Source organism: Gouania willdenowi, chromosome 21 (genome assembly GCF_900634775.1).
Source record: "Gouania willdenowi chromosome 21, fGouWil2.1, whole genome shotgun sequence".
NCBI classification, from domain to species: Eukaryota; Metazoa; Chordata; class Actinopteri; order Blenniiformes; family Gobiesocidae; genus Gouania; species Gouania willdenowi.
Genome location: NC_041064.1, coordinates 29,210,613 through 29,231,363, shown reverse-complemented (window position 1 = coordinate 29,231,363; position 20,751 = coordinate 29,210,613). Strand labels below are relative to the sequence as shown.

General features: G+C 38.5%; 3 protein-coding genes across 5 annotated transcripts in view; 2 read left to right on the top strand and 1 right to left on the bottom strand.

The window, feature by feature from the left end:
* LOC114454954 (solute carrier family 35 member F5-like) overlaps positions 1-11,098 on the top strand; it is a 35,581-nt gene extending 24,483 nt beyond the window's left edge. For 2 of the 3 annotated variants that reach the window (XM_028435920.1, XM_028435918.1), the window contains exons 14-16: positions 1,666-1,820; positions 4,047-4,162; positions 9,033-11,098. In XM_028435920.1, the coding sequence (XP_028291721.1) occupies positions 1,666-1,820; positions 4,047-4,128 (237 nt within the window). In that variant the 3' untranslated portion in view covers positions 4,129-4,162; positions 9,033-11,098. The remainder of the gene's footprint in view (positions 1-1,665; positions 1,821-4,046; positions 4,163-9,032) is intronic. The other variant, XM_028435919.1, reaches the window with a different exon arrangement.
* The window catches only part of LOC114454977 (ly6/PLAUR domain-containing protein 1-like), a 135,883-nt gene that overhangs the window by 28,578 nt on the left and 86,554 nt on the right, over positions 1-20,751 (bottom strand). The window lies entirely within an intron of this gene.
* The window catches only part of gpr39 (G protein-coupled receptor 39), a 35,552-nt gene continuing 28,458 nt past the window's right edge, over positions 13,658-20,751 (top strand). The window contains exon 1 of the mRNA XM_028435921.1: positions 13,658-14,842. Coding sequence (XP_028291722.1) covers positions 14,059-14,842 — 784 coding nt within the window. The 5' untranslated portion in view covers positions 13,658-14,058. The remainder of the gene's footprint in view (positions 14,843-20,751) is intronic.

Below are 20,751 nucleotides of genomic sequence, written 5' to 3'. Positions count from 1 at the left end.
ACAAAATAGAAAAATACATTTTCTGCCCTGGGTTTGATAATGTATGGATAGGAATCTGTAGTTTTGTTTGTTTATCTTAGACTAACCCATTATTTCTCCAAGTGTATGGGGGGTGGAGACATGACAGGTGGGGCGCAACAAACAGGACATTTTCAAATTCATGTCACTCTTCTTAGAAACCTTTCTTCATTGACAATAAAGATCATTAATACTAAACAAAACGCCTACACACAAAGAAAGTAATAATGAGACGACTAAAAATGTGGCAGAAATTAAAAGAGCATTAACAAAATGTAACGTGGAACTAAAGTGCAAAAATAATGGTTGAACTCGCCATGTACTTCACATGGAGCAACACAAACTTTCAATTTTTAGTTTTCTTTAGCTTTTTGGAACAGATTGCAAACAAAGTTTCTTTATTTTATTTCCTGTATTGTTTACTGCTTTCATGCCCCAAGTGGAGGAGTTCAAGTATTTCGGGGTCTTGTTCACGACTGAGAGTCGGATGGAGCGTAAGATCGATAGACGGATCGGTGCGGCGTCAGCAGTGATGCGGTCGCTGTATCGGACTGTGGTGGTGAAGAGGGAGCTGAGTCGGGGGGCAAAGCTCTCGATTTACCGATCGATCTACGTTCCTACCCTCACCTATGGTCATGAGATTTGGGTAATGACCGAAAGGATAAGATCACGGATACAGGCAGCCGAAATGAGTTTCTTTCGCAGGGTGGCTGGGCGCACCCTTCGAGATAGGGTGAGAAGCTCAGTCACCCGGGAGGAGCTCGGAGTAGAGTCGCTGCTCCTTCACGTCGAAAGGAGCCAGCTGAGGTGGCTCGGGCATCTGTTTCGGATGCCTCCTGGTCGCCTCCCTCGGGAGGTGTTTCAGGCATGTCCTATTGGGAAGAGGCCTCGTGGTAGGCCCAGGACACGCTGGAGGTACTATGTGTGCGTGGATCGGGAGGTCTGGGCATCTCTGCTGAGACTGCTGCCTCCGCAACCCGGCCCCGGATAAAAGCAGAAGAAGATGGATGGATGGGTTTACTGCTGCACTTACATTTGTTTCTTATGTTGCTTTTGAGTTTTGATTCATTTACGAAATGTGTTACTTGCATTATGAAACATGATGTTACTTTTTCCTTGTTAGTTAATTTCATATTTCATACGTGCACTGTATTTTCTTATTTTTTGCAGCCAACATTTCCTTATTTCTTGTATTTTTGACTGCTGCAGTTTTACATTAGTTTTTTTATGCAGGTGATTAGTTTAATTTAGTTTTTGATTTATAATGAAATGTGTTCCCTGTTAGTTCAATACATTTGAAAATGTGTTATTTGTCAGGATTCTTTGGGGGGCAATGGGTGCAGGTGGGGGTTGAAAGTTCACCTTCGTTCAAAGTGGGGAATAATCCTAAAAATGTGAGAACCACTGGACCAACTGATATAATTACTATCAACTTTCAAAATGATATATTATGTTGTATGTTTATTTATTTTTGCATGGTACTTTTTATTATTCAACTTCTCCCTTAATTAAGCATTTCACTTTCATACTTTGATGAAATTAAATATGTTAAACATCATTACTATTTTTAAATCTTTAAAAAAAATAAAAATAGCAATTGTTCTTTTACAGCACTGTTTTTCACTTGTCAATACTGTGTGCTCACAGGTGCGCTTCTCCTGGCTATTTTTCGCCGGGGCGGTTCCTGTCTTCCTCTCCTTCTTCATTGCCACGCTCTTATGCCACTACAACAACTGGGACCCCGTGCTGGTGGGCCTAAGGAGACTATATGCCTTCATTTGCAGGAGGCATCGAATTCAGAGGTACACACACTCTGAATGTGTGAGATTATAGGGAACACCCTCATGTCAGAATCCGTCTGTGTCCCAACAAACACAACCTGCGTTTTACTCGTATCTTTTCTGAAGCTTGTAGGTTTCAGATTGATTTCTCACTCACCGTAGCTTTATCTGCTACAGCAACAGCTTGCAGAGACTACAGATCATAATCCATCACAGAGAGACATGTAACACCTTTATTATTTCTAGTAGAGGTTCATGAGCAAAGATTGTTTTGATAACTTTATCTCGGAGTCAATACGTGGACAGTGCAACAACAAATATCTATTTTTAAGTGAATTGCAGTGCAATGTTATTACTTTTATTTGATTACAGTCAAAGGCCAATAAAAGTAAGTACCAAACTCGCACACATCATACTTCACCCAGCTCTAAAAGATGGAGGGAATTTGGTTAGAGCAATTGTGTGTAATGACATTACAACAGTGGTACTGGAGATGCTGAGGGCAGGTACATTTTGGCCACTATATAAGTATATAATTCAAGTTTTGTTGGACCCTGCAATGTGTTTTAGAAAAGTTCTTTCATTTTCTGACACCTAAATAATCCAAATGATCTGCCTTAAATTGATATCAAAAGATGAGCTCCAAAATGAATTCCAGAAACCTAAATATCTATGACTGCTTTCCGTGTCCACAACATGTCCTGGCATGGTAAGGCATTTGAGTTTTGTGAAAAAAATGTTACCAGTGTGCAATTGACAAGGTACTGAGAAGGAACAAATCCTCATAATGTAATCCCACATTTGTATAGACATTCAATGATGCACTGTAAATGCTGCATAATGTAGGCTTACTTGTAAGGCATCTTTTATTTTGTTTTATATTTTTTATTAATCTTCTTTTTTGTTTGGGAATACATTGGTGAACACACTTTCACAATACACTTATTGCACATCCTTTTAACAGTGAAATGAAACCTAAGGCCCTGAAACGAGGGTCAAACAACAAGAACCGTAGAACAGTGTCTTTGACAGTAATAATAGTTAAATACCATAATACAATAGAAACCAATGAGTAACATATAACAATATAATAAAGTATATACATACACATACATAAGAAAAATATATAGAAATAAATTTGAAATAAATTAAGTCTTAAGTACAAGTGAGTAACTGTGACTGTGGTAAAGGGACAACAGTGGCATTTGGAATGACATCATGAACAAAAAAGAATACTAATAAAACAATAGGAATAGTAAAAAAACAAATAAAATAAAATAAATTAAAATAAAGGGCGGGGGTGGGTATTGGCAGCACGTTGAGGAGTCAGTCGGGGGTTAAAGTTTTCAAAGAGTTGAAGTAGGTAAGGCATCTTCATGATGCTTAATTTTAGTATTAGGGCGTTATGTCTGTTGAGTGTGAAACATGTTGACGACTGGGAATGTCGTTTTGCATGTTTAAAATAGCGGATGTGGGTTTTTTGTTCCTTTCATCTTCAACTCCTAAATTTCCTATCCTCTTGTAAAAAACAAAACACTTGGCTTGATTTTGTTATGCAGTTTGTAAAAATATTAAGACTGATGTCAAATGTTACGTCAGGGTCACTGTGAGATGGAAAAATTCCAAATAAAGGGCACTGGATGATATTTCTTTTTAAACGAGTATGCTAATGCTACTGCTAAGGAGAGATCAATCTTGAGAAATATTACTAATGAAAGAAGAAATCCCTAAACAAAGAAATGAAAGAAAAGATAAAAGAAAACTGGGTTCTTGCGCAAATGTGAAATTTAACAGACCAGTGCACACATTCTCACTCTTATGTGGAAGGTTTTTTGTGCATCTTTCAAGCCCCGTTTTGTGCATGTAAAAGGGTTATAAATGAGGCTCCTGGGCTCTAGTAAGGTTAATTCCTGGGTGTTTTGAAAAGACTTGTTGTTATTTCATTGATTTGTGTTGTGTGTTCCATTAAAAACTAGATTTAGTTGATCGCAAATGTGACATGCACTCACTTTTTTTTAAAGTTCTCTGACATCCTCCCAAAGGTACCAGAGGAAAAAAAAATCACCAAGTTGATTCTATAATCACATGTGCAAGCTCGACTGACTCACCTCTCCGGCTGTTACGCGCGCCATTCTTCTGTGAAAGCATGTTTCCGTTAGCAGAGGGATGATTAGTATAATCATGGTTGTCAGGATGATGACTGTGATGATGATGGACATCCTGCTCTTTTTCTCTCTCTATCCACAGGCTGCCAATCGACAGCGAGCAGTGTGAAAGCCTTATCCCTCTTCACGCCGTCTCCCCCAATGACGGAAGCTTCTGTTCATGATCCAGCCATCAAACGTAAATCATTTCACTAAAGAGTAAGATAATTAAATAAATGTATGTGTTTAATCTGAAACTAATAAAACTACTTTAATTTTGTTTTTAACACAATCATACAGCACATAGTTTAAGAATCCATTGAATCCTTCAAGTGCAGGAGGATTTTATTCACAGCGCTTTACTTTTTCCAGACTTTTCCTCAAAATTCTACTCACAGCTCCCCATAATGACACCATTCAAAACTTTATTTTAAAATGTTGGCAAATGCATTGAAAATAAGAAGCTAAGAAATCACACGATGTGCATAAACTTTTACAGCCTTTGCTATTAATCACAAAATTTAGCCCAGGTGGATCCGTTTTCCACTAAGTCTAAGGTTTTACACACCTCGGGGGATTGGGTGCAGGGGTGGGGGTGGTGGGGTGGATGTCGGTGGGGGGCCTTGGGGTTGGCGGTTGGGGGTGGTGGTGGAGTGCGCTGGCTCCTCGGCTTCTAGGTGCTTTCTCGAGTGTGTATGTCGGGGGCGGTGGCTGCCTCTCGGCTTGGTGTCTTGGGGCGTCTGGGGGGCTGCTCGGCCGGGGGGGGTTGCCTGGGCTTCCTGGCCCCTGCTCTTTCTGCTATTCTGGCTGCGTCCTCGAGTCCGGGGCAGCGCTTGGGTTTACAGTAGCAGTATCTTGCACATACATCGGTCTACGATGCACTAGCATGCCTTGGACTCTGGGATAAAACTTGTAGTGGGCTTAACTTTAGACACGTTGATCCCAAATACCTGTTTCAGGTATTACCACTCACTCCTTCCCTCTGCCCACAGCCACCACAGTTATAGTTAAGCCTCACACCTACAACTTCACATCTCACTCTCACTTTACAGTAATCAACTCCTCCCCACCTTCCATTTCTCTACCTTGAATCGCTCCTCCCTGCTCTCTTCCCCCTCCACCTCCCCCCACCCCCTCACCTAGGTGTAACACTGCCCTCTCTTCTTACCCTTCCTTAGGACGGGCTGGTGATGGTCACAATTATGCAATAAAATAATGCAATTTATTTAATTGCAATAACAAAAAAAACAAAAAAATGCCTAAATGTCTAAAAGATTGCACTTCTTGTAGTGTTAACCTTTGACAGCATGTGCAGACAAAAAGAAAGAAAAAAAAAAAGGAATGTATACGTGGAACATAGTGTATAAGTCATTAGTATATCTCTCATGTATTGAGGAGCAAGGCCATTCAGTGCCTTGTAAACAAGTAGCAAAATCTTAAAATCAATCCTACTTTGTACTGAAAAGAAAGCTCTGGTGGACTGGATTTTGCCCAGGGGCCTCGAGTTTGACACCCTTGCTTTAGTAGAAGGGACATGGTAGCCAGCCTGAAGGTTCTCAGACCATGAACAACATCAATTTCTGGTCTGATGAGGCTACTCTTTAGTGTAAATGCCAAGCACCATGTCTGGAGGAAGCCAGGCACTACTTAGATCACCAAGCCAATGAATATCATTCCCCAACCTCTCGATCAGAAGACGACCCACTACCACCTGAGCCACGGTCGCCACAAAGATGGCTGTGCCAAGCTTGCGGCATCATATCCAAAAAACTTAAGGCTATAATTGCTTCTAAAAGTGCTTCAACAAAATAGTAAGCAAGGCAAACATTTAAAAGAACTGGATTATGTTGTTATTATGAGGTGTGATTAGAATTTTAAGTAAAAAGTTCAATACATTCTGTTTTGAAATAAGACTAAGACTGTGTTCGAAATCGCATTCTAACGAACGCACTACACACACTCAATGGGTACATTCTGTCTAGTATATATTATTGAAGGGGGGTATCATGTTTTTTTTCAGGCACATAGTACCATTCTATGGCATACTCAAATAACTATGCTACCCAAAATTGTTTGGAAAATGCAGCAAATATTAAAAAAAATGTGAATCAATCTGAGCAACACTGGAGGTATGTTTTTCAGGAGGGATTGACACAGTAACATGATATAAAGCTTGAAAAGGTGATTTTTACATGATACCCCCCCTTTAATATGATTACGATGGACCTTCCAAGATGCATTTCAAACCTACGACAAAAACCTGAAGTGCACTGAGGATTTTTCACCTTTGAAAGTTCTGAAAGCATTTTAAGCAAGAAAGTGACCAAGTAGAATATCAACGTGTCGTCATTCGGCCCATAAAACTTGCGTAAACACATTTCATGCTGACATTTCGAGGATTTTTGGAGATCCACCATTATGCTACTGACTAAACTTCTGGTTAACTTCAAAACAAGAGCCCTATTTACAAAAGCATTAAAAACGAATGGAAGACAAGAAGAGATGCTTTTGTTTTGTAAAGGGGATGTTTAATTTTTTAGCTTGAAGCCGGTCCCAGGATGCAATGAATCATGGGGCGGTTGAGAAGGACTAGTATGCCCACTAGTACATAGCTAAAAAATGTCCCGATATACTATACATCCAGGTATTTCTCACATACTCAATCTTTCCATGCTATCTAATTTGTGCGCACTACATACTAATTTTGACTTCAGACTTAGTACGAGTAGTACGTTACTATGACATACTAACTACACAGCCTAACATAATTAATTGTAAAAAGTAAAGGATTGAGAAGAGTTTTTGGGTGCACTGTAGAACCTCATGAGAGATGTTTGCAGATTCTCAGAGTTGAATTCTTCAGTCTTATTTAGTGTTTTCTGGTGACACACAAAACACTAATATGCCGAGGAGTGGTCAGAGTAGCTCCACTACCTACACTTTGTTGTTAGGAAAATATTTCTTCCCCTCAATAATAAAGAAGTCGATGACTGAAAGTGATTAAATTGGAGCGTTACATGAATGAACAGTATAATCATGGGAGCACATATGTGGTGTGTAATGCATGCGCAAACATTTTGCGTTTTCTGACTAACAGCGCCCTATGATTGTACTTTAAAAGCTAAAGATTTTCAGTAGAAAAAACATTCTGGAACCTAAAAGGTGCAATTTTGATTTATTAAAAAAAAAAAAAAAAAAAAAAAAAAAATATATATATATATATATATATATATATATATATATATATATATATATATAAATATAAAAGATTTTACAATGTGGGTGCATCAGAACAAACGGGAGAAGATGATCAACACATAAATATTTTTAACTGACTATTAGCCACCTCCTCCATATCTTCTGTCTATTTGCTACTCTCATGTTTAATCAAGCATTTGTTTGCTTATTGAACCATAAAGTAATTGTCCGTTAAGCAGAAACAGAAATTCAGTTCCCTGTTTAGTTTACAACAAAGCATGAAGTCCGGTTTACTCACATGAAGCCCTAAAATGCATAAAAGAACTGTTTTTTCCTGAGCATCCAGAGTTACATTTATCTGCCTAACATGATATAAAATGTTAGATTAATCAGTGCATCATAAATACTAAATTTGAGAATGCACTGAGATTCGGTCCAAATAAATAAATAGAGCAAACTAATAGAAAATAAAGTCACTGAAATAAAAGAGCGCATTCATTTCTACATTAGTAGCAACACTTTGACGAATCATAGCACACCTCCTTCCTAAAGGACACAAGCTTTCTTAGAATTAATATTTCTCCTGCAATGTAACTTTTAACATCAGCAGCATCACCAAGACCACCAATTAACTAGAAAATGCACGTAGAAAACACCCACAGAACTGTTAAAATTATCTACAACTGTAGTTTAAATGTCTAATGTTTTAATAGCCTAATGGCTATTTTTCATCTGTTAAAAGTCACCCTTAAAATAAAATCTATCAACATGAGTACAATCAGGGTCCCCACGGTCATGAAATTCCTGGAAAAGTTACAGAATTTGAAAAAACGATTTTCCAGTCTTGAAAAGTCATGAAATATTTTAACAGTTTTAGAAATGTAGCCTATTTTATTATAATGTTAAAAATATGTTAAACTCCAAAGATGTTGAGCGTTATCTCAAAGTAAAAGTGCTGCATACCGGCAGCATAAGTGAGCGAGAATCATAAGATCTCACAAATTCACTTTCCGCCTCATTTCTAAAACTGTGCAGAGGTTAGATCACTTCAGCTGGCGTACACTAGAAACCAGGTAATGCAAAAAAAAGAACTAGGTCATGGAAATTTGGTAAAACTTTTTGGAAAAGTTTTGAAAAATTATTGTGAAAAAAGTGTGGGAACCCTGTACAATAGAAAATGTCACATCCTAAAACAGCTTAAAAACATTCATAAACTTTATAATTCACCTTCATAAAAATGTATATATCATTAAATTGTTCAATACATATTTTAAATATAAACAGAAAATAAAATGCAAGAGAGCTCCTCGCTATCAGGGCTGACAATTGTAGGTCTGATTACTCAAAAGCCATTTTCTGGGTTTTAAATGCATTATATGTGGGCGTCTCTACCAGTGGATAACACTATTTTGGTGCAGTTGTTTGGTAGTGCAGTTTAAGGCCAATAATAGGCCCAGGATTGATGTATGCAGACAGTTTTTACATTGTATTCACATCACTGTGACTGGTGGTCATTGATACAACAGCAGGGTACATGAAGTGTGAAATATTCAAACTCTGATAACCGAAAATAAGTAGTGAAAATGAACTGACACTGAGGGCAATTGGCTCCCAATAATTATAATTACTAGACCCGTGAAGGTATGATCCCGAAAGGCATGCTGGGAAACTGGTAGCTCTGTGGATATGGAATCAGTCAAATCTATCAAGCGTGAAAGCTTTCAAGGTCAAACTAAATTTATTCAATATACTATTATTACAGTGAAGCCTTTGCATAGAGAGACTTGACAGTGGTTAAAGACGTGACCAGTAAACTTATGGGAATCTATCTGTGAGCCGTGGTTTTGGTTTTGTTTGTTTATTTTTCTTTTCTTTCTGTTTACCTCTTTAGGTCTCGTCATGGATCTCATCAAGCTCACAATTGGGAAGCTTTTGAAAACTTTGAACTTCACCCCAGTGCCTCTTCGACCATCTATTTATTTTCTACAGTGTGAAGAAAACCTCTCCACTTTCTACATGTGCATCATTTCCTTGTCTTTTATGGCCACATGGACTGTGATGAAGTTGTTTCATTTTATTTTCTGTATAAATACAAACTTTATGGTACTCTAGGTGCTGGACTTTATCAGTACGTAATGTGGTGAAGTGACCAAATGAAGTGATTACATGTTAGAAAACCATTCTCAAAACAAAAAGAGAGGTAGCGGTGTGGTTTTCAAGGAGTGGACTGAATGAAGTAGTTCTCTAGTGTTCCTCAGTGTGCTTCTTCTCAAACGCCAACCTGTGAGAAATAATAGAACTGTTTCTCATACAGCACAAAGAGGATTTCCCTCCAGTGTTTTAATGCATCACTGGTTCATTGGTTCATTCTCCGTGATGCAGTGAATGCATCGTTTTCTGTGGAGTTTAAAAGAAAAACAAATGCTGTAACTCGTGAATCTCCACATGCTACTTGGTTCTCCTGACGAATGCAGGCAGAATGGAAGCACCATGGGTGGGTAACCCAGTTTAGATTTATTTTGGAATTCCGTTGGACAGTTTTTAAACCAAAATACCCCAAGGTTTGATTCTACACTACATCTGGACACGCAGACACTGCACCACCACCCTCCCACTGGATGGTGCGATGAACTGTGAGAGATATGTGCGTGTTTAAACATAGAGCGGACGGTTAGCCTTCTGCTATAAGCTATACAAGCCCTTGCTTCCATAACACTTGAACCAGCGTGCTTTTGAGTCATGGTTGTGAAAGCTGTGCACAGTGAAGCCTGCTACTTGTAAACCTTGAATGACCACTACAGAGTTATCTTATCACATAAGATTTTATTGATACAAGTACTGCCAAACAAATTGTCTTTTATTTGCATTCGAGATTTAATCGCACTTAGTGAATACTTTAAAAAAAAAAAAGTGATCTATGCTCGTTTTCATATTTTTGCATGTGTCATTGATTTCGAATGGTAATGAGAAGCTTTTCTCACAGCAGCCTCAGCATGGGTCACGCCACCCAGCAAAGTAAACAACGCAAATGAAGGTCAAATGTTATTTCACGCCTCTTGTTAAATGTCAGATCTTTTATGGAGTGTTTCTCGCCACACTCGTCACTAAAGTAGAGGAGATAATAAGCGGCTGCTGAGCGTAAATGGGAACATCAGACACTTTGACGGATGCACCTTTGGTTTACTTATGTTGGTCGTTACATTTATTGTGTTGCCAATCAGTCTTTCATGTTAATGTAAAAGCTTTTCTTTTGGGTTATAAGTTCAGATGTTTTTGGAGGGGATCTGTGTGTAATCATTGGTGCTCATGCGATCTCGATTATTTCCTTTCTCAGGTTCTTTGTCTTCTTGAAGTGGTCTTTTAATCATCCTTGAAAATGTCAAACAATCTTACTTAGGCTCATAACGCCGATGACTGTAACCCTGTTTTTATCAACTGAAGCTTTTGAATAATCCCACGTTTGGCAAAGCTGTTTTCTACTCCAGCGCCGCACTATTAAAATCATCTTTATAAGTGTTTGTGGCAAATTATGTATTATTACACAATTCTTCTTTTTAGACGACTGTTTGATTGTACAGTACTAGCATTTAACACCATAACTGAAGTTTACTTTATACAGACCTTAAAAAACTGATTTACCTACACGTTACAATCTGAACTAACATTTTTAACATCTTTTTTTTTTAATGACCATGAAAATGTTGCTGCAGCACAACAGTTGTGATATATACATAAGTAATAAAATGTCCCCTAATGGGCTTTATCTGTGGTTCAGTGACACAAATCTAATAAGAGTGCAGTTCAAACTTGGCAAGAAATGTAAATTTTTTATTCAGATCTTGCTGGCATCAACAAAACAAATTACTATTTATATTTAACTATGAAAAATAGTAATTTATAGACACACACACATATATATATATATAGAGAGAGTTTTGGAGCATTTAAACACAAAACAACACCCCAATGCCCCACACTCCTCACATACAGGACTACAGATCTATTTTTCTACCTGGAATGTATCCACTGTTTATTTTACCTCTAATGCACAAAGTCATTTCCGTTTTCTTTAACAAATAAATAAAAGAGTATAATTGAACCAGCACAGAGTTACTCAGTTATTGTAACTGCTAGGGCTGGGCAATATATCGTGATTCAAGATTTATTGCCTTTTCTATTTTGGCGATATAAAAAATGACAATATCGCCTATATCAAGATATATCTATATTTTTCTGACTAGTTTTTATTTATACACCACACAGTATAAATCACATCATACACATATTTAATATTATTCAAAGAGTGCAGTCAAACAGTGTCCTTTACAATTTTAATACATTTCTGAGATCTATATTTTTATAGCTTATTTTGTATTAAAATACTCGTTTTAGGAGTCGTTGCTTTCATTACTTCTCAGAACAGCATAAAAATCACAGTTTGATGGATCACTGAGTGCATTCTAACCCAGACCTTCCCCTAAACAAGCCACACCACAGAACTCACGCACACGTGCTGTCCCTCAGAGGAGAAAAAGCTAAAGTGGCACATATCGTACAGCTGTTTGTTAATAAATATGCTTGCGTGGCATTTTTCATCAGCAAATTTAACCCAGAATTGTGTTTCTGATCAGACTTTATTAAGTTTAAAATATCAAGAATAATATTTTGAGAAAAAATATTGAGATATGAGTTTTGGCCCATATTGTCCAGCCCTAGTAATTGCTCTTAGTTTTTTTTTTTTTTAAAAGCCGGACTCAAGTACCTGAAACTAAGTAAATCATCCTTCAGCAGGATGGCAGGGCCTGTGTTAGCAGAAAACACAGTGTTGAGTATTTTGCATTAAAAGAGTTAATGTGATGTTTAAAGACTGTGGTATTTGTTTGACTTTCTTATGACAGACTTTGAGTTTTTGCAGAGTATGATGTTATTCATGTGAATTGCTCACAGACACTATTAATCTGTGTATCTGGAAAAGCTAAATAATCATGAAAGTGAGGTTTATTTTTTATAGGATGTCACATGAATCAATGCAATATTGACCACAACATTAATTCAGAGAATAATTGACACTGTACACCACTTATTTTGTTTTTTTTATTTATTTTTACTGTCGATTGGTTCGCTTGTTAATTTTACAATTTGATTTCCACTACTTTTTTTAATGCTATGTTTTTTTGTTGTTATATTGCTAATCAATCAATACATTATACCAATCTACAGTGAACTGCACTAAACTCACTCAAAATGTTATGTTACAATCTAAAGATAATGAGTATTACCAACATTTACTAAGTTATAAAGCTGGGGTTTCTGAGTTGTCTGTGTTTAAGAAAGTGCAAATAGTTGTAATACTACTCATATATTAGTCAGGATGAAATAATACGTAGTGATTACAGATTATCTCTGAGTTACAGGAAAGTCCATGTTTGAGTAACATTTCCTTTATATGGGGTCTGGCAGGCAGATGAAAAGCTGATGAAGAGCTCCCACACAGCTCTGTTTTATTTCAACACGGTACCTAAAAGGATGACGCTCACTGTACAATTAGTTGTATTCCAACAGTCTTCTACTGCCATATTTAGCTCTGTTTGATCTAATAGATAGGCTACTCCTGTATCTCTTAAAAACAACTTCTAAACGTACAGTACATACAGTGGTGATTGAAAGTCAGGGCACCCCGGGTCAACATTTGTATAAATGTGAATAATGAAGCCGAGAAGCTGAAAAAATCTCCAAAAGGCTTCAAATTACAGATGAGACATTCCCATAATATGTAAAAAAAATTGGGTTTTATTTCCATCGTTTACATTTTCAAAATAACAGAAAAGGAAAAAAGGCGTGTGCAAAAGTCTTGACACCCTATATACAGTAGTTAATACCTTGTAGCGCTGCCTTTGGAAAGCTGAGACCTGAATTAACTTAGAGTCATGGCTTGTTCTGTCATCGTAAAGGAAGACCAGGTGATGCAAATTTCAAAGGTTTTAAAATACGCACACTCATCTGACCATGGCCCAACAATCCAGCACCATGGAAGACTTTAGTAAGGAAGCTAAACTAAACTCACTAAAATTTCATTTACTCTTGGTTGACTACAAAAGGTGTTTAAAAGCTGTGATACTTGCCAAAGGGGGCGCTATAAGGTATTAACGATACAAATAAAACCCTTATTTATTTATTTTTTTTTTTTGTTGCATGTTATGGGAATGTGTCATCTGTAATTTGAAGCCTTTTGGAGATTTTTTCAGCTTCCATTGGCTTCATTATTCACATTCATACACATGTTGACCCAGGGTGCCCTGCCTTTTGATGACCACTGTATGTGTATTTTTTCACATTATTTAACACTTTTTCTAACCATGTGGGCTATCATCTTCACACTTAAAAAAAATGTTTATGAGAAAGTGACAAAGAACAGGATTGGTGATTAAAAAAAAATCAAACTTGTTTCGGTTGCTCATGCTGCCTGTGTTTAATGTTTAACCACCCTTCCCTTGTCAGAGGGAGGAGGATATGCTGTGTGTTGGCTAATGCATTGCTCACACTGAGGTGAAACCACACAAACTTGTGTAGGCTTTTCGGAATAAAACCAGGACTGCAAAGACATGGACAGCAAGAAAGGCCACATTCTGGACTTGTTAACGTGAATGGAACACTAACAGGTATCTAGAAAATAGCAGGAGTGCAGAAGAGTGGTCCTTGGTCTTCTGTTTGGCTGAAGGCTACTTAGGTTTTGTGAGGATCACATTTTTTAAGAATTCCAGTGGATTTTTACAACAAAACAAACTTTTAGTTTGGTTTATTTCTCTTTTGGTAAAGCGGTCACCTCTGGATCCTGGCTCTAATCACTGACTGCACTCTACTCTACTGATAAGCAAATCAATCACTAAAAAAAGGAAAATCTCTGCTTACTACAAACAATGAGCGAAGAACTAGAGATACCAGACGACAAGGACTGGAGCGAGCTGGAACCAAACTATGGCATCAAAATTTTCCTGACCATCCTTTACAGCCTCATCCTGTTGACAGGCATTGTGGGAAATTCAGTCACTATCAGAGTTGCACAGGTGCTGAAGCGTAACGGCTACCTGCAGAAGAATGTGACCGACCACATGGTTAGCCTGGCATGCTCAGACCTGTTAGTGCTCCTTATAGGTATGCCCGTAGAGCTCTACAGCGCCATTTGGTTCCCATTCACATCAGGATCAGGCAACGTCTCCTGCAAGATCTATAACTTTCTGTTTGAAGCCTGCAGCTACGCCACCATCCTCAATGTAGCCACACTCAGCTTTGAACGATATATTGCCATTTGCCACCCTTTTCAATACAAAGCCTTGGGTGGAAGAAGAACCTCAGCTCTTATTGCCTTTGCCTGGCTGGTGTCCATCCTAGTGGCACTGCCTCTACTTATTGCTACTGGAACTGAGGGCTACATCCCCAACCTCCAGAACACACCTGCACAGAATCTGACTTTCTGCACTAATCTGAGAGAGCGCTGGGTGATGTACAGGGTCAGCATCTTTGTGGCTTTTATAGTCTACATGATTGTGCTGGTGTGTGTGGCCTTCATGTGCTGGGCTATGATCCTGGTCCTACAGAAGCCTCTGGGGTCAATGGATGCAGGAGTCAATGGAGTCCAAAGGCCACCAAAGCATGAAAGTCAAAAGGTTAAGACAGCCAGGAAGCAGACCATCATTTTTCTGGGTAAGAACAAACTTTAGTTATCTCTAATACATATTAGTGTTTTCTGATCTTTTATGTACACCTTATCCTCTCACAAAACAAGCACTTAAAAGAACACTTCCTGTAACATGTTAACTATGGTTACCACTTATTGACATAAATTACTGATTCTGTCTAAGTCACCTGAAAGCACTGATATATATTCATCCATCTTATACCTGGAGGCGCTGCTGTAGATACGATGGTGGACATGACTTTGTGTGATAACAGAGGTACTTACCAGTAGTAGGTAGTGAAGTGTTATTGAGATCTTGTCTTTCTGTATAAATGGACTGAAGTAAGTAAATGTAAGATTAAACCAAAACAGTAAAAGGAATTAAAGGTGTCTCTTAATTAGAAGTGTTTATCCGATGTTTATAGTCTTATTGTGGAGAGCTTTTGATTTTTGTGAGTGAGGTACTTGATGAAGTGTGCATGTGAATGTGATCCCAAATATTAAGCATTAAGCCTTAGAAAAAAGGAAGACACAATAATTATAATCTCTATTTAGAACTTCAATGACAAAAAGCATGCTTCACAATATCAGGCACATTTGCCCATTGGCACTCACACACCAATGGTGACAAAGCTGCCAAATCAAAAGCCCAAACCTCTAGATCAGAAGACGTCCCCTCTACGACCTAATCCACAGTTGACCATGTACAGCAATTTATTTAATACAAATTGCAGAAATAGACTGAAACTATACAATGACCTACTCATGATTCCTCATGTTGCAGTACTGTTGATAAACGGTTTTATACGACAGAGAAAATACAAACACTTTTGTTGAAAAAATTAAACATTTAAAATAATGTCAAATAATGCTCAAAACATTAATGTGGGGAATTAAGCATTACACAATCGCAAAATGCTATCAGAGCGTGACAAAAAGAGAAATTCTCATTTTGAGAGAAAAAGTTGAAATTTGAAGCAATGTCATGATTGTTGTGAACAAAATGAAAAGTATTTGATTATCATACCAAATGGTCGTCTGGAAGCAGGCTTGTAATCAGAGGGTCATCACTGTGGCATGTTGAACAAGTCCCTTTACCCTAACTGCTCCCTGGGTGCTACACTGTGGCAGCCCACTGAAAATGGGTTAAATGCAAAAAATAATTTCACTGCACTTTCTAGTGGAAGTGGTGGCTTGAATCTCACCTGGGCCATCACTGTGAGATGTTGAGAAAGTCCCATAACCTCAATCCAACAGCTCCGACGTATACAATTGGCAGCCCACTGCTACCCTTTGGGGAAAATGGTTAAAATGCAGAGAAGAATTTCACTACGGTGATGAATAAAGGTTACGTTATTATTGTGGTGGGTTCCCCTTTATCTAAATATCATTATTATTATTAAAGGCATTGGATGGATGGTGAAATACTGAAGCATTTTTTTTTATCTAAATCAAACTTTACATTTGTGTTAATATGTCTCGTAAAAACAATACACATTTGTTGATCATGTTAATTGTAAGAGACCACATGGATCTGAACATTTTTATTGATTACATAGAAGTAGCAAGCAAAGGTAACTACCCCAGCCCCACCATCACCCCTAAACCTACCACCACCCCACCCTACCTCTGTTTATATATCGAGTGTGGGATACCTGGATGCAGTGTGTGTGCTGCTGCTTTAACCTGATGCTTTAATGTTGCTTAGTGTCCCAACTGCTTCTACAGTTTTCTCCATTTAAATGATTAATTACACACACTGCTTTTAGTGCAGCATGTGCTGCTGCAGAGACACCATCTGTGGACAGTAAGGATGAGTTTACACAGTGCTTTTACTTTGCACAGCTGTGCACAACAAAGTGATGTCAGCTCCTCAAGGCCCTCCAGCACAAGGATAGAATTAAAGTTAGAACAGATGGGTAGCTTTTTTTAATACCCCTACTATTTACCTCCCTGACTTTCTCTTATGTTTTCAAGGATTGAAAAAGATTCTCATCAGAAAATCAATGTACAATCTTCAAAGAGACCTCCCAGTTAGAAATTGAGACTGTCAGGTGTGCAGGTGCAATTTTCTTTTCTAGATACCCAAACGGTGGGTGCTGGAGGTGACTTCCTGTACATAGAGAATCATCTTGGTCGGGTGGATAGAGACAAAAGGAGTGTATGGCTTTGGGCGAGAGTCACAGTGTCTGCGGCGCTGCTGAGAATGAAGCAGATAGTAGACAAACTCCCTTTGTCTCTTAGTCATTCAACAAACATGTCACAGATGGTGACCACATGCACACAAAGCACATCGAGCCAAAACAAGACATGGGCCGAGGGTTTCACTGATATTGAACTCTGTGTTTGATGAAGGAAAGAGTCAAATCAGGAAGATATGTGAAATCTGTTCCGAAGTGCAAATATCTTAAAAGTAAATCTGGCTGAATATTTTTTGCATGGTTATCTGTTTGAAATGGGACAGCTCCAAGTTGAAACATTTCAAAAGCACAACAGAGAAGTTTAGTAAAAGTTACAGCCCATACAAACCAGCCTAGTGCTACAAAATAGTCTAGTTTTCTCTGGTTGACAAAAACTAAAGACAAACCAAAACTAAAACATTTGAATCCACACACACTCAAAAAAGCTTAAAGTTTCCTCTTCACCTAATTAAAAATGATTTGTAAGATTGTTACATTCTATTGCTGGGCATCTTCAACACTTTAATTGTGCTGTGATTTAACGTGCGTTCACTCTGGCGAATCCGAGCATTTTAGCTCCTCTAGGATTCTGCTCACAACACCTTCAATATTGTACAGTCTAATTAAAAATATCCCAATTAGGAGGTCTCGTCTGGTTTGGAGTACAATTTCCATCCATGCATCTCCCGACCCACTTGCTCCTTTACAGGGTCACGGGGGTCTGCTGGTGCAGATCTCCATCGGGCGCCAGCCTATTGGCTTAAAATAGAAAAAAATGTAAATAATCTGTCTTTGGAAATTTAAAAATGGATTCATAATCATCAATAATAGAATTGATTATCTTTTTTTTCCCCCACCATCCTTAGTCTTGATTTGTTTTCAATTGAATCCACACCTCTGACTGAAATAAAGAAATAAATGATAAAAAAACTTGCCATAAAACATTAAAAAAGGCTAATCTGCAGATGGAAAGCAGTGAATAAGGGCAGGTGTGTGTGGATGTTCAAAGAAACCCACAGGAATAGACAGGTTGAAGCATGTTTAGGGCAGATGATGTGCTTTAATTGTAAGCAGTTCAAAAATTGTGCTACGAACATAAATGGAGCCAAATCAAGGTGATAAAAATTACCAGCTGTCCATTCTCTGTCCACTACACCCTTAGAATTAGCCTAACGCAGGGATTTTCAAAGTCTGGTAGAGTGAGCTATACACACGCACACACACACACACACACACACACACACGCACACACACACACACACACACACACACACACACACACACACACACACACACACACACACACACACACACACACAGATTTTAAAATGTCAAATAAGCGCCTATCAATATTTGACACAAGAATCAATGTTTTCCAATTTAAATACATTTCGGCATATGACTGAATCAATGAAAACAGTAAATGAGCTTAAACAACAACATTGTTTACATTGTAAATTGTACATTCCAGAGAAGTGGAAACTGTACACTGAAAAATAGTTAGAATATCTGTAGCATTAAATAAATTGACCAACTGATGAAGCTGATGAATTAGTTTTGTCTTTCTACATAGTAGTTCATAAATTGGGTCAGACGATGCTATCTGTAGCACCACATCTAGCCCTACATTCTCTACCACTGAGAGTGGTCAACAATCCACTGACTTTGTTCATCTGTCACTCATGGACTTATTCATTTTGGCTCTGAACCCTGTCATCTTGTTGAGTGTGAATAGATAGTTTTCACGGCGCGTCATCAACCGCATCATCAACCCAGAAGTCGCCATTTTAGAGAGAAAGCAGTAGGTCTACAAACAGCAAGCAGACAAGAAATTCCCGAATTTCGAGACGAAATGGTGCACAATAGCCGTGTTTTTGGCTGTACCAATCGGTCAAACAGTGAGACACATTTGGAATTTTATAAATTGCCAAAAATCTTTACAAATCAGGGAGAACAATCTCACAAGTTATCAGAGGAAAGGAGGCGCTTGTGGCTAGCAAAGCTAAACCAGGATCTATGAGGCAAAAATCTGGACTATTATGTTTCTTGATATCACCAACTACCTGGATTTCACCACGCCCAGACAGCAGAAGACCTTCAATCTTATAGAAGTTTGGAGGTCGGTTGCAGCCGCAGGGGCTCGCGTTAGCAACAGATATACTGTATATTGGCAGATAACTCAGTCAGTTCTAATAATTTCACAGTGAACCTGCAGCCTAGGTACTATAAATTAGTATACTGTACAACCACCAGGCAATTCTAGATTTAGGCAAATCAAACCATTATAGTCCGTTAGATGCGACTACTCTGGACCTCGAGCCTCGGATTGCTACACCTACTACATCCAGCGACCTGTGAAGCAGCGGAGCTTCATGCCAGCGGAGGAGATGTAAACCGTGTGATCGGAAGCAACAGCGGGGCTAGCAACCAAGCTAAAAGCTAAGCTCAGAGAACGCAGCTTCCTTCCATCCTGTGTTCTAATGTCCGCTCCCTGGATAACAAACTGGATTACCTGAAGCTGGATTTAAATGCAAGACGGGAGATGAGGACGGTGGTGTTTGTATATACACCAATAACAACTGGTGCAACAACGGTGAGCTAGTCTCGTGTCACTGCTCTCCTGATGTAGAACTACTGACTATAAAATGCAGACATTGTTCTTCCCTGATCTGTTACAACTTTTGGCAGTCTATAAAACTCCATGTTTTTCACGGTCTGACCGATTAGTACAGCCAAAATTATGGCAATAGTTCACCATTTCCTCTCAAAATTCGGGATTTGTTCGTTTGTGTGCTGTTTGTAAACCTGCTACTTACCTTCAAAATGGCGACTTTTGGGTTGATGACGCACCGTGAAAACCCTCTATAGGTGACACACTGCGGTCAAGCCAGCCGTGGTTCGCATTTGCCTGGTCAAATCAGCCGCACGTTGTTTTCAAGTGCGAGAATTTACTAACACTTACGGTAATCATAATGAGACCTCCCTGCAGAGCTGCTGGTAGAGACTGTGGGTCAGGCTGCAGTCTCACAATCAGACCCATGAAAATTACAATACTTTTACAGTAATAATTATTATTACCTTCAGTAATAAACTGAAGATATCACGAAGGTATGCGTCCGGATTTCAAAGTAAAGGACGACATGAGAGAAAAAAGCTCCCACAAGTAGTCTGTAATTCATATAAACATTTAAGGATATTTCACCCAACTTTGACATAAAATAAAAAACTTTTTTTTCCACAAGTAGTCCATGATTCATACCCTGCTGAACTTTGTATTTCCTAGACTACTTGCATGCATAATATGAGTTTTCCTGTTTCTTGTTGTGGTCTCTGCATCAGTATTATGTGTGTAGCGGGAACTGGTACAATAAGAAAGGTTCTGTGTATGTATTTTAATATTAATAAGGCTACATTGTTTTTAAACATCACATTTTACATTTCAAACCATTTCGGGGTGAACCTGTAAATTTCTGCTCAGGCTTCTCTTCAGGTAACAGACAAAGCAAAAGAAACACACGCTCTATCTTTAAACAGCGGATGGTCAGTCCACAAGGCAATGACAACGCCAAACTGACGCCGATTTACAGACAAACCAAATTTAAACAGGTCGCTGACGACAACCGATTACTGGTGCACAACAACTAACGTGAAGGGTAGACGCAGCTGCGTGCTGACGAACTTGAATGAATCTGAAGCACAACAACTAGCACAGACACACCTTTAGACACTGAGCAACACATAGACATACGCACAGA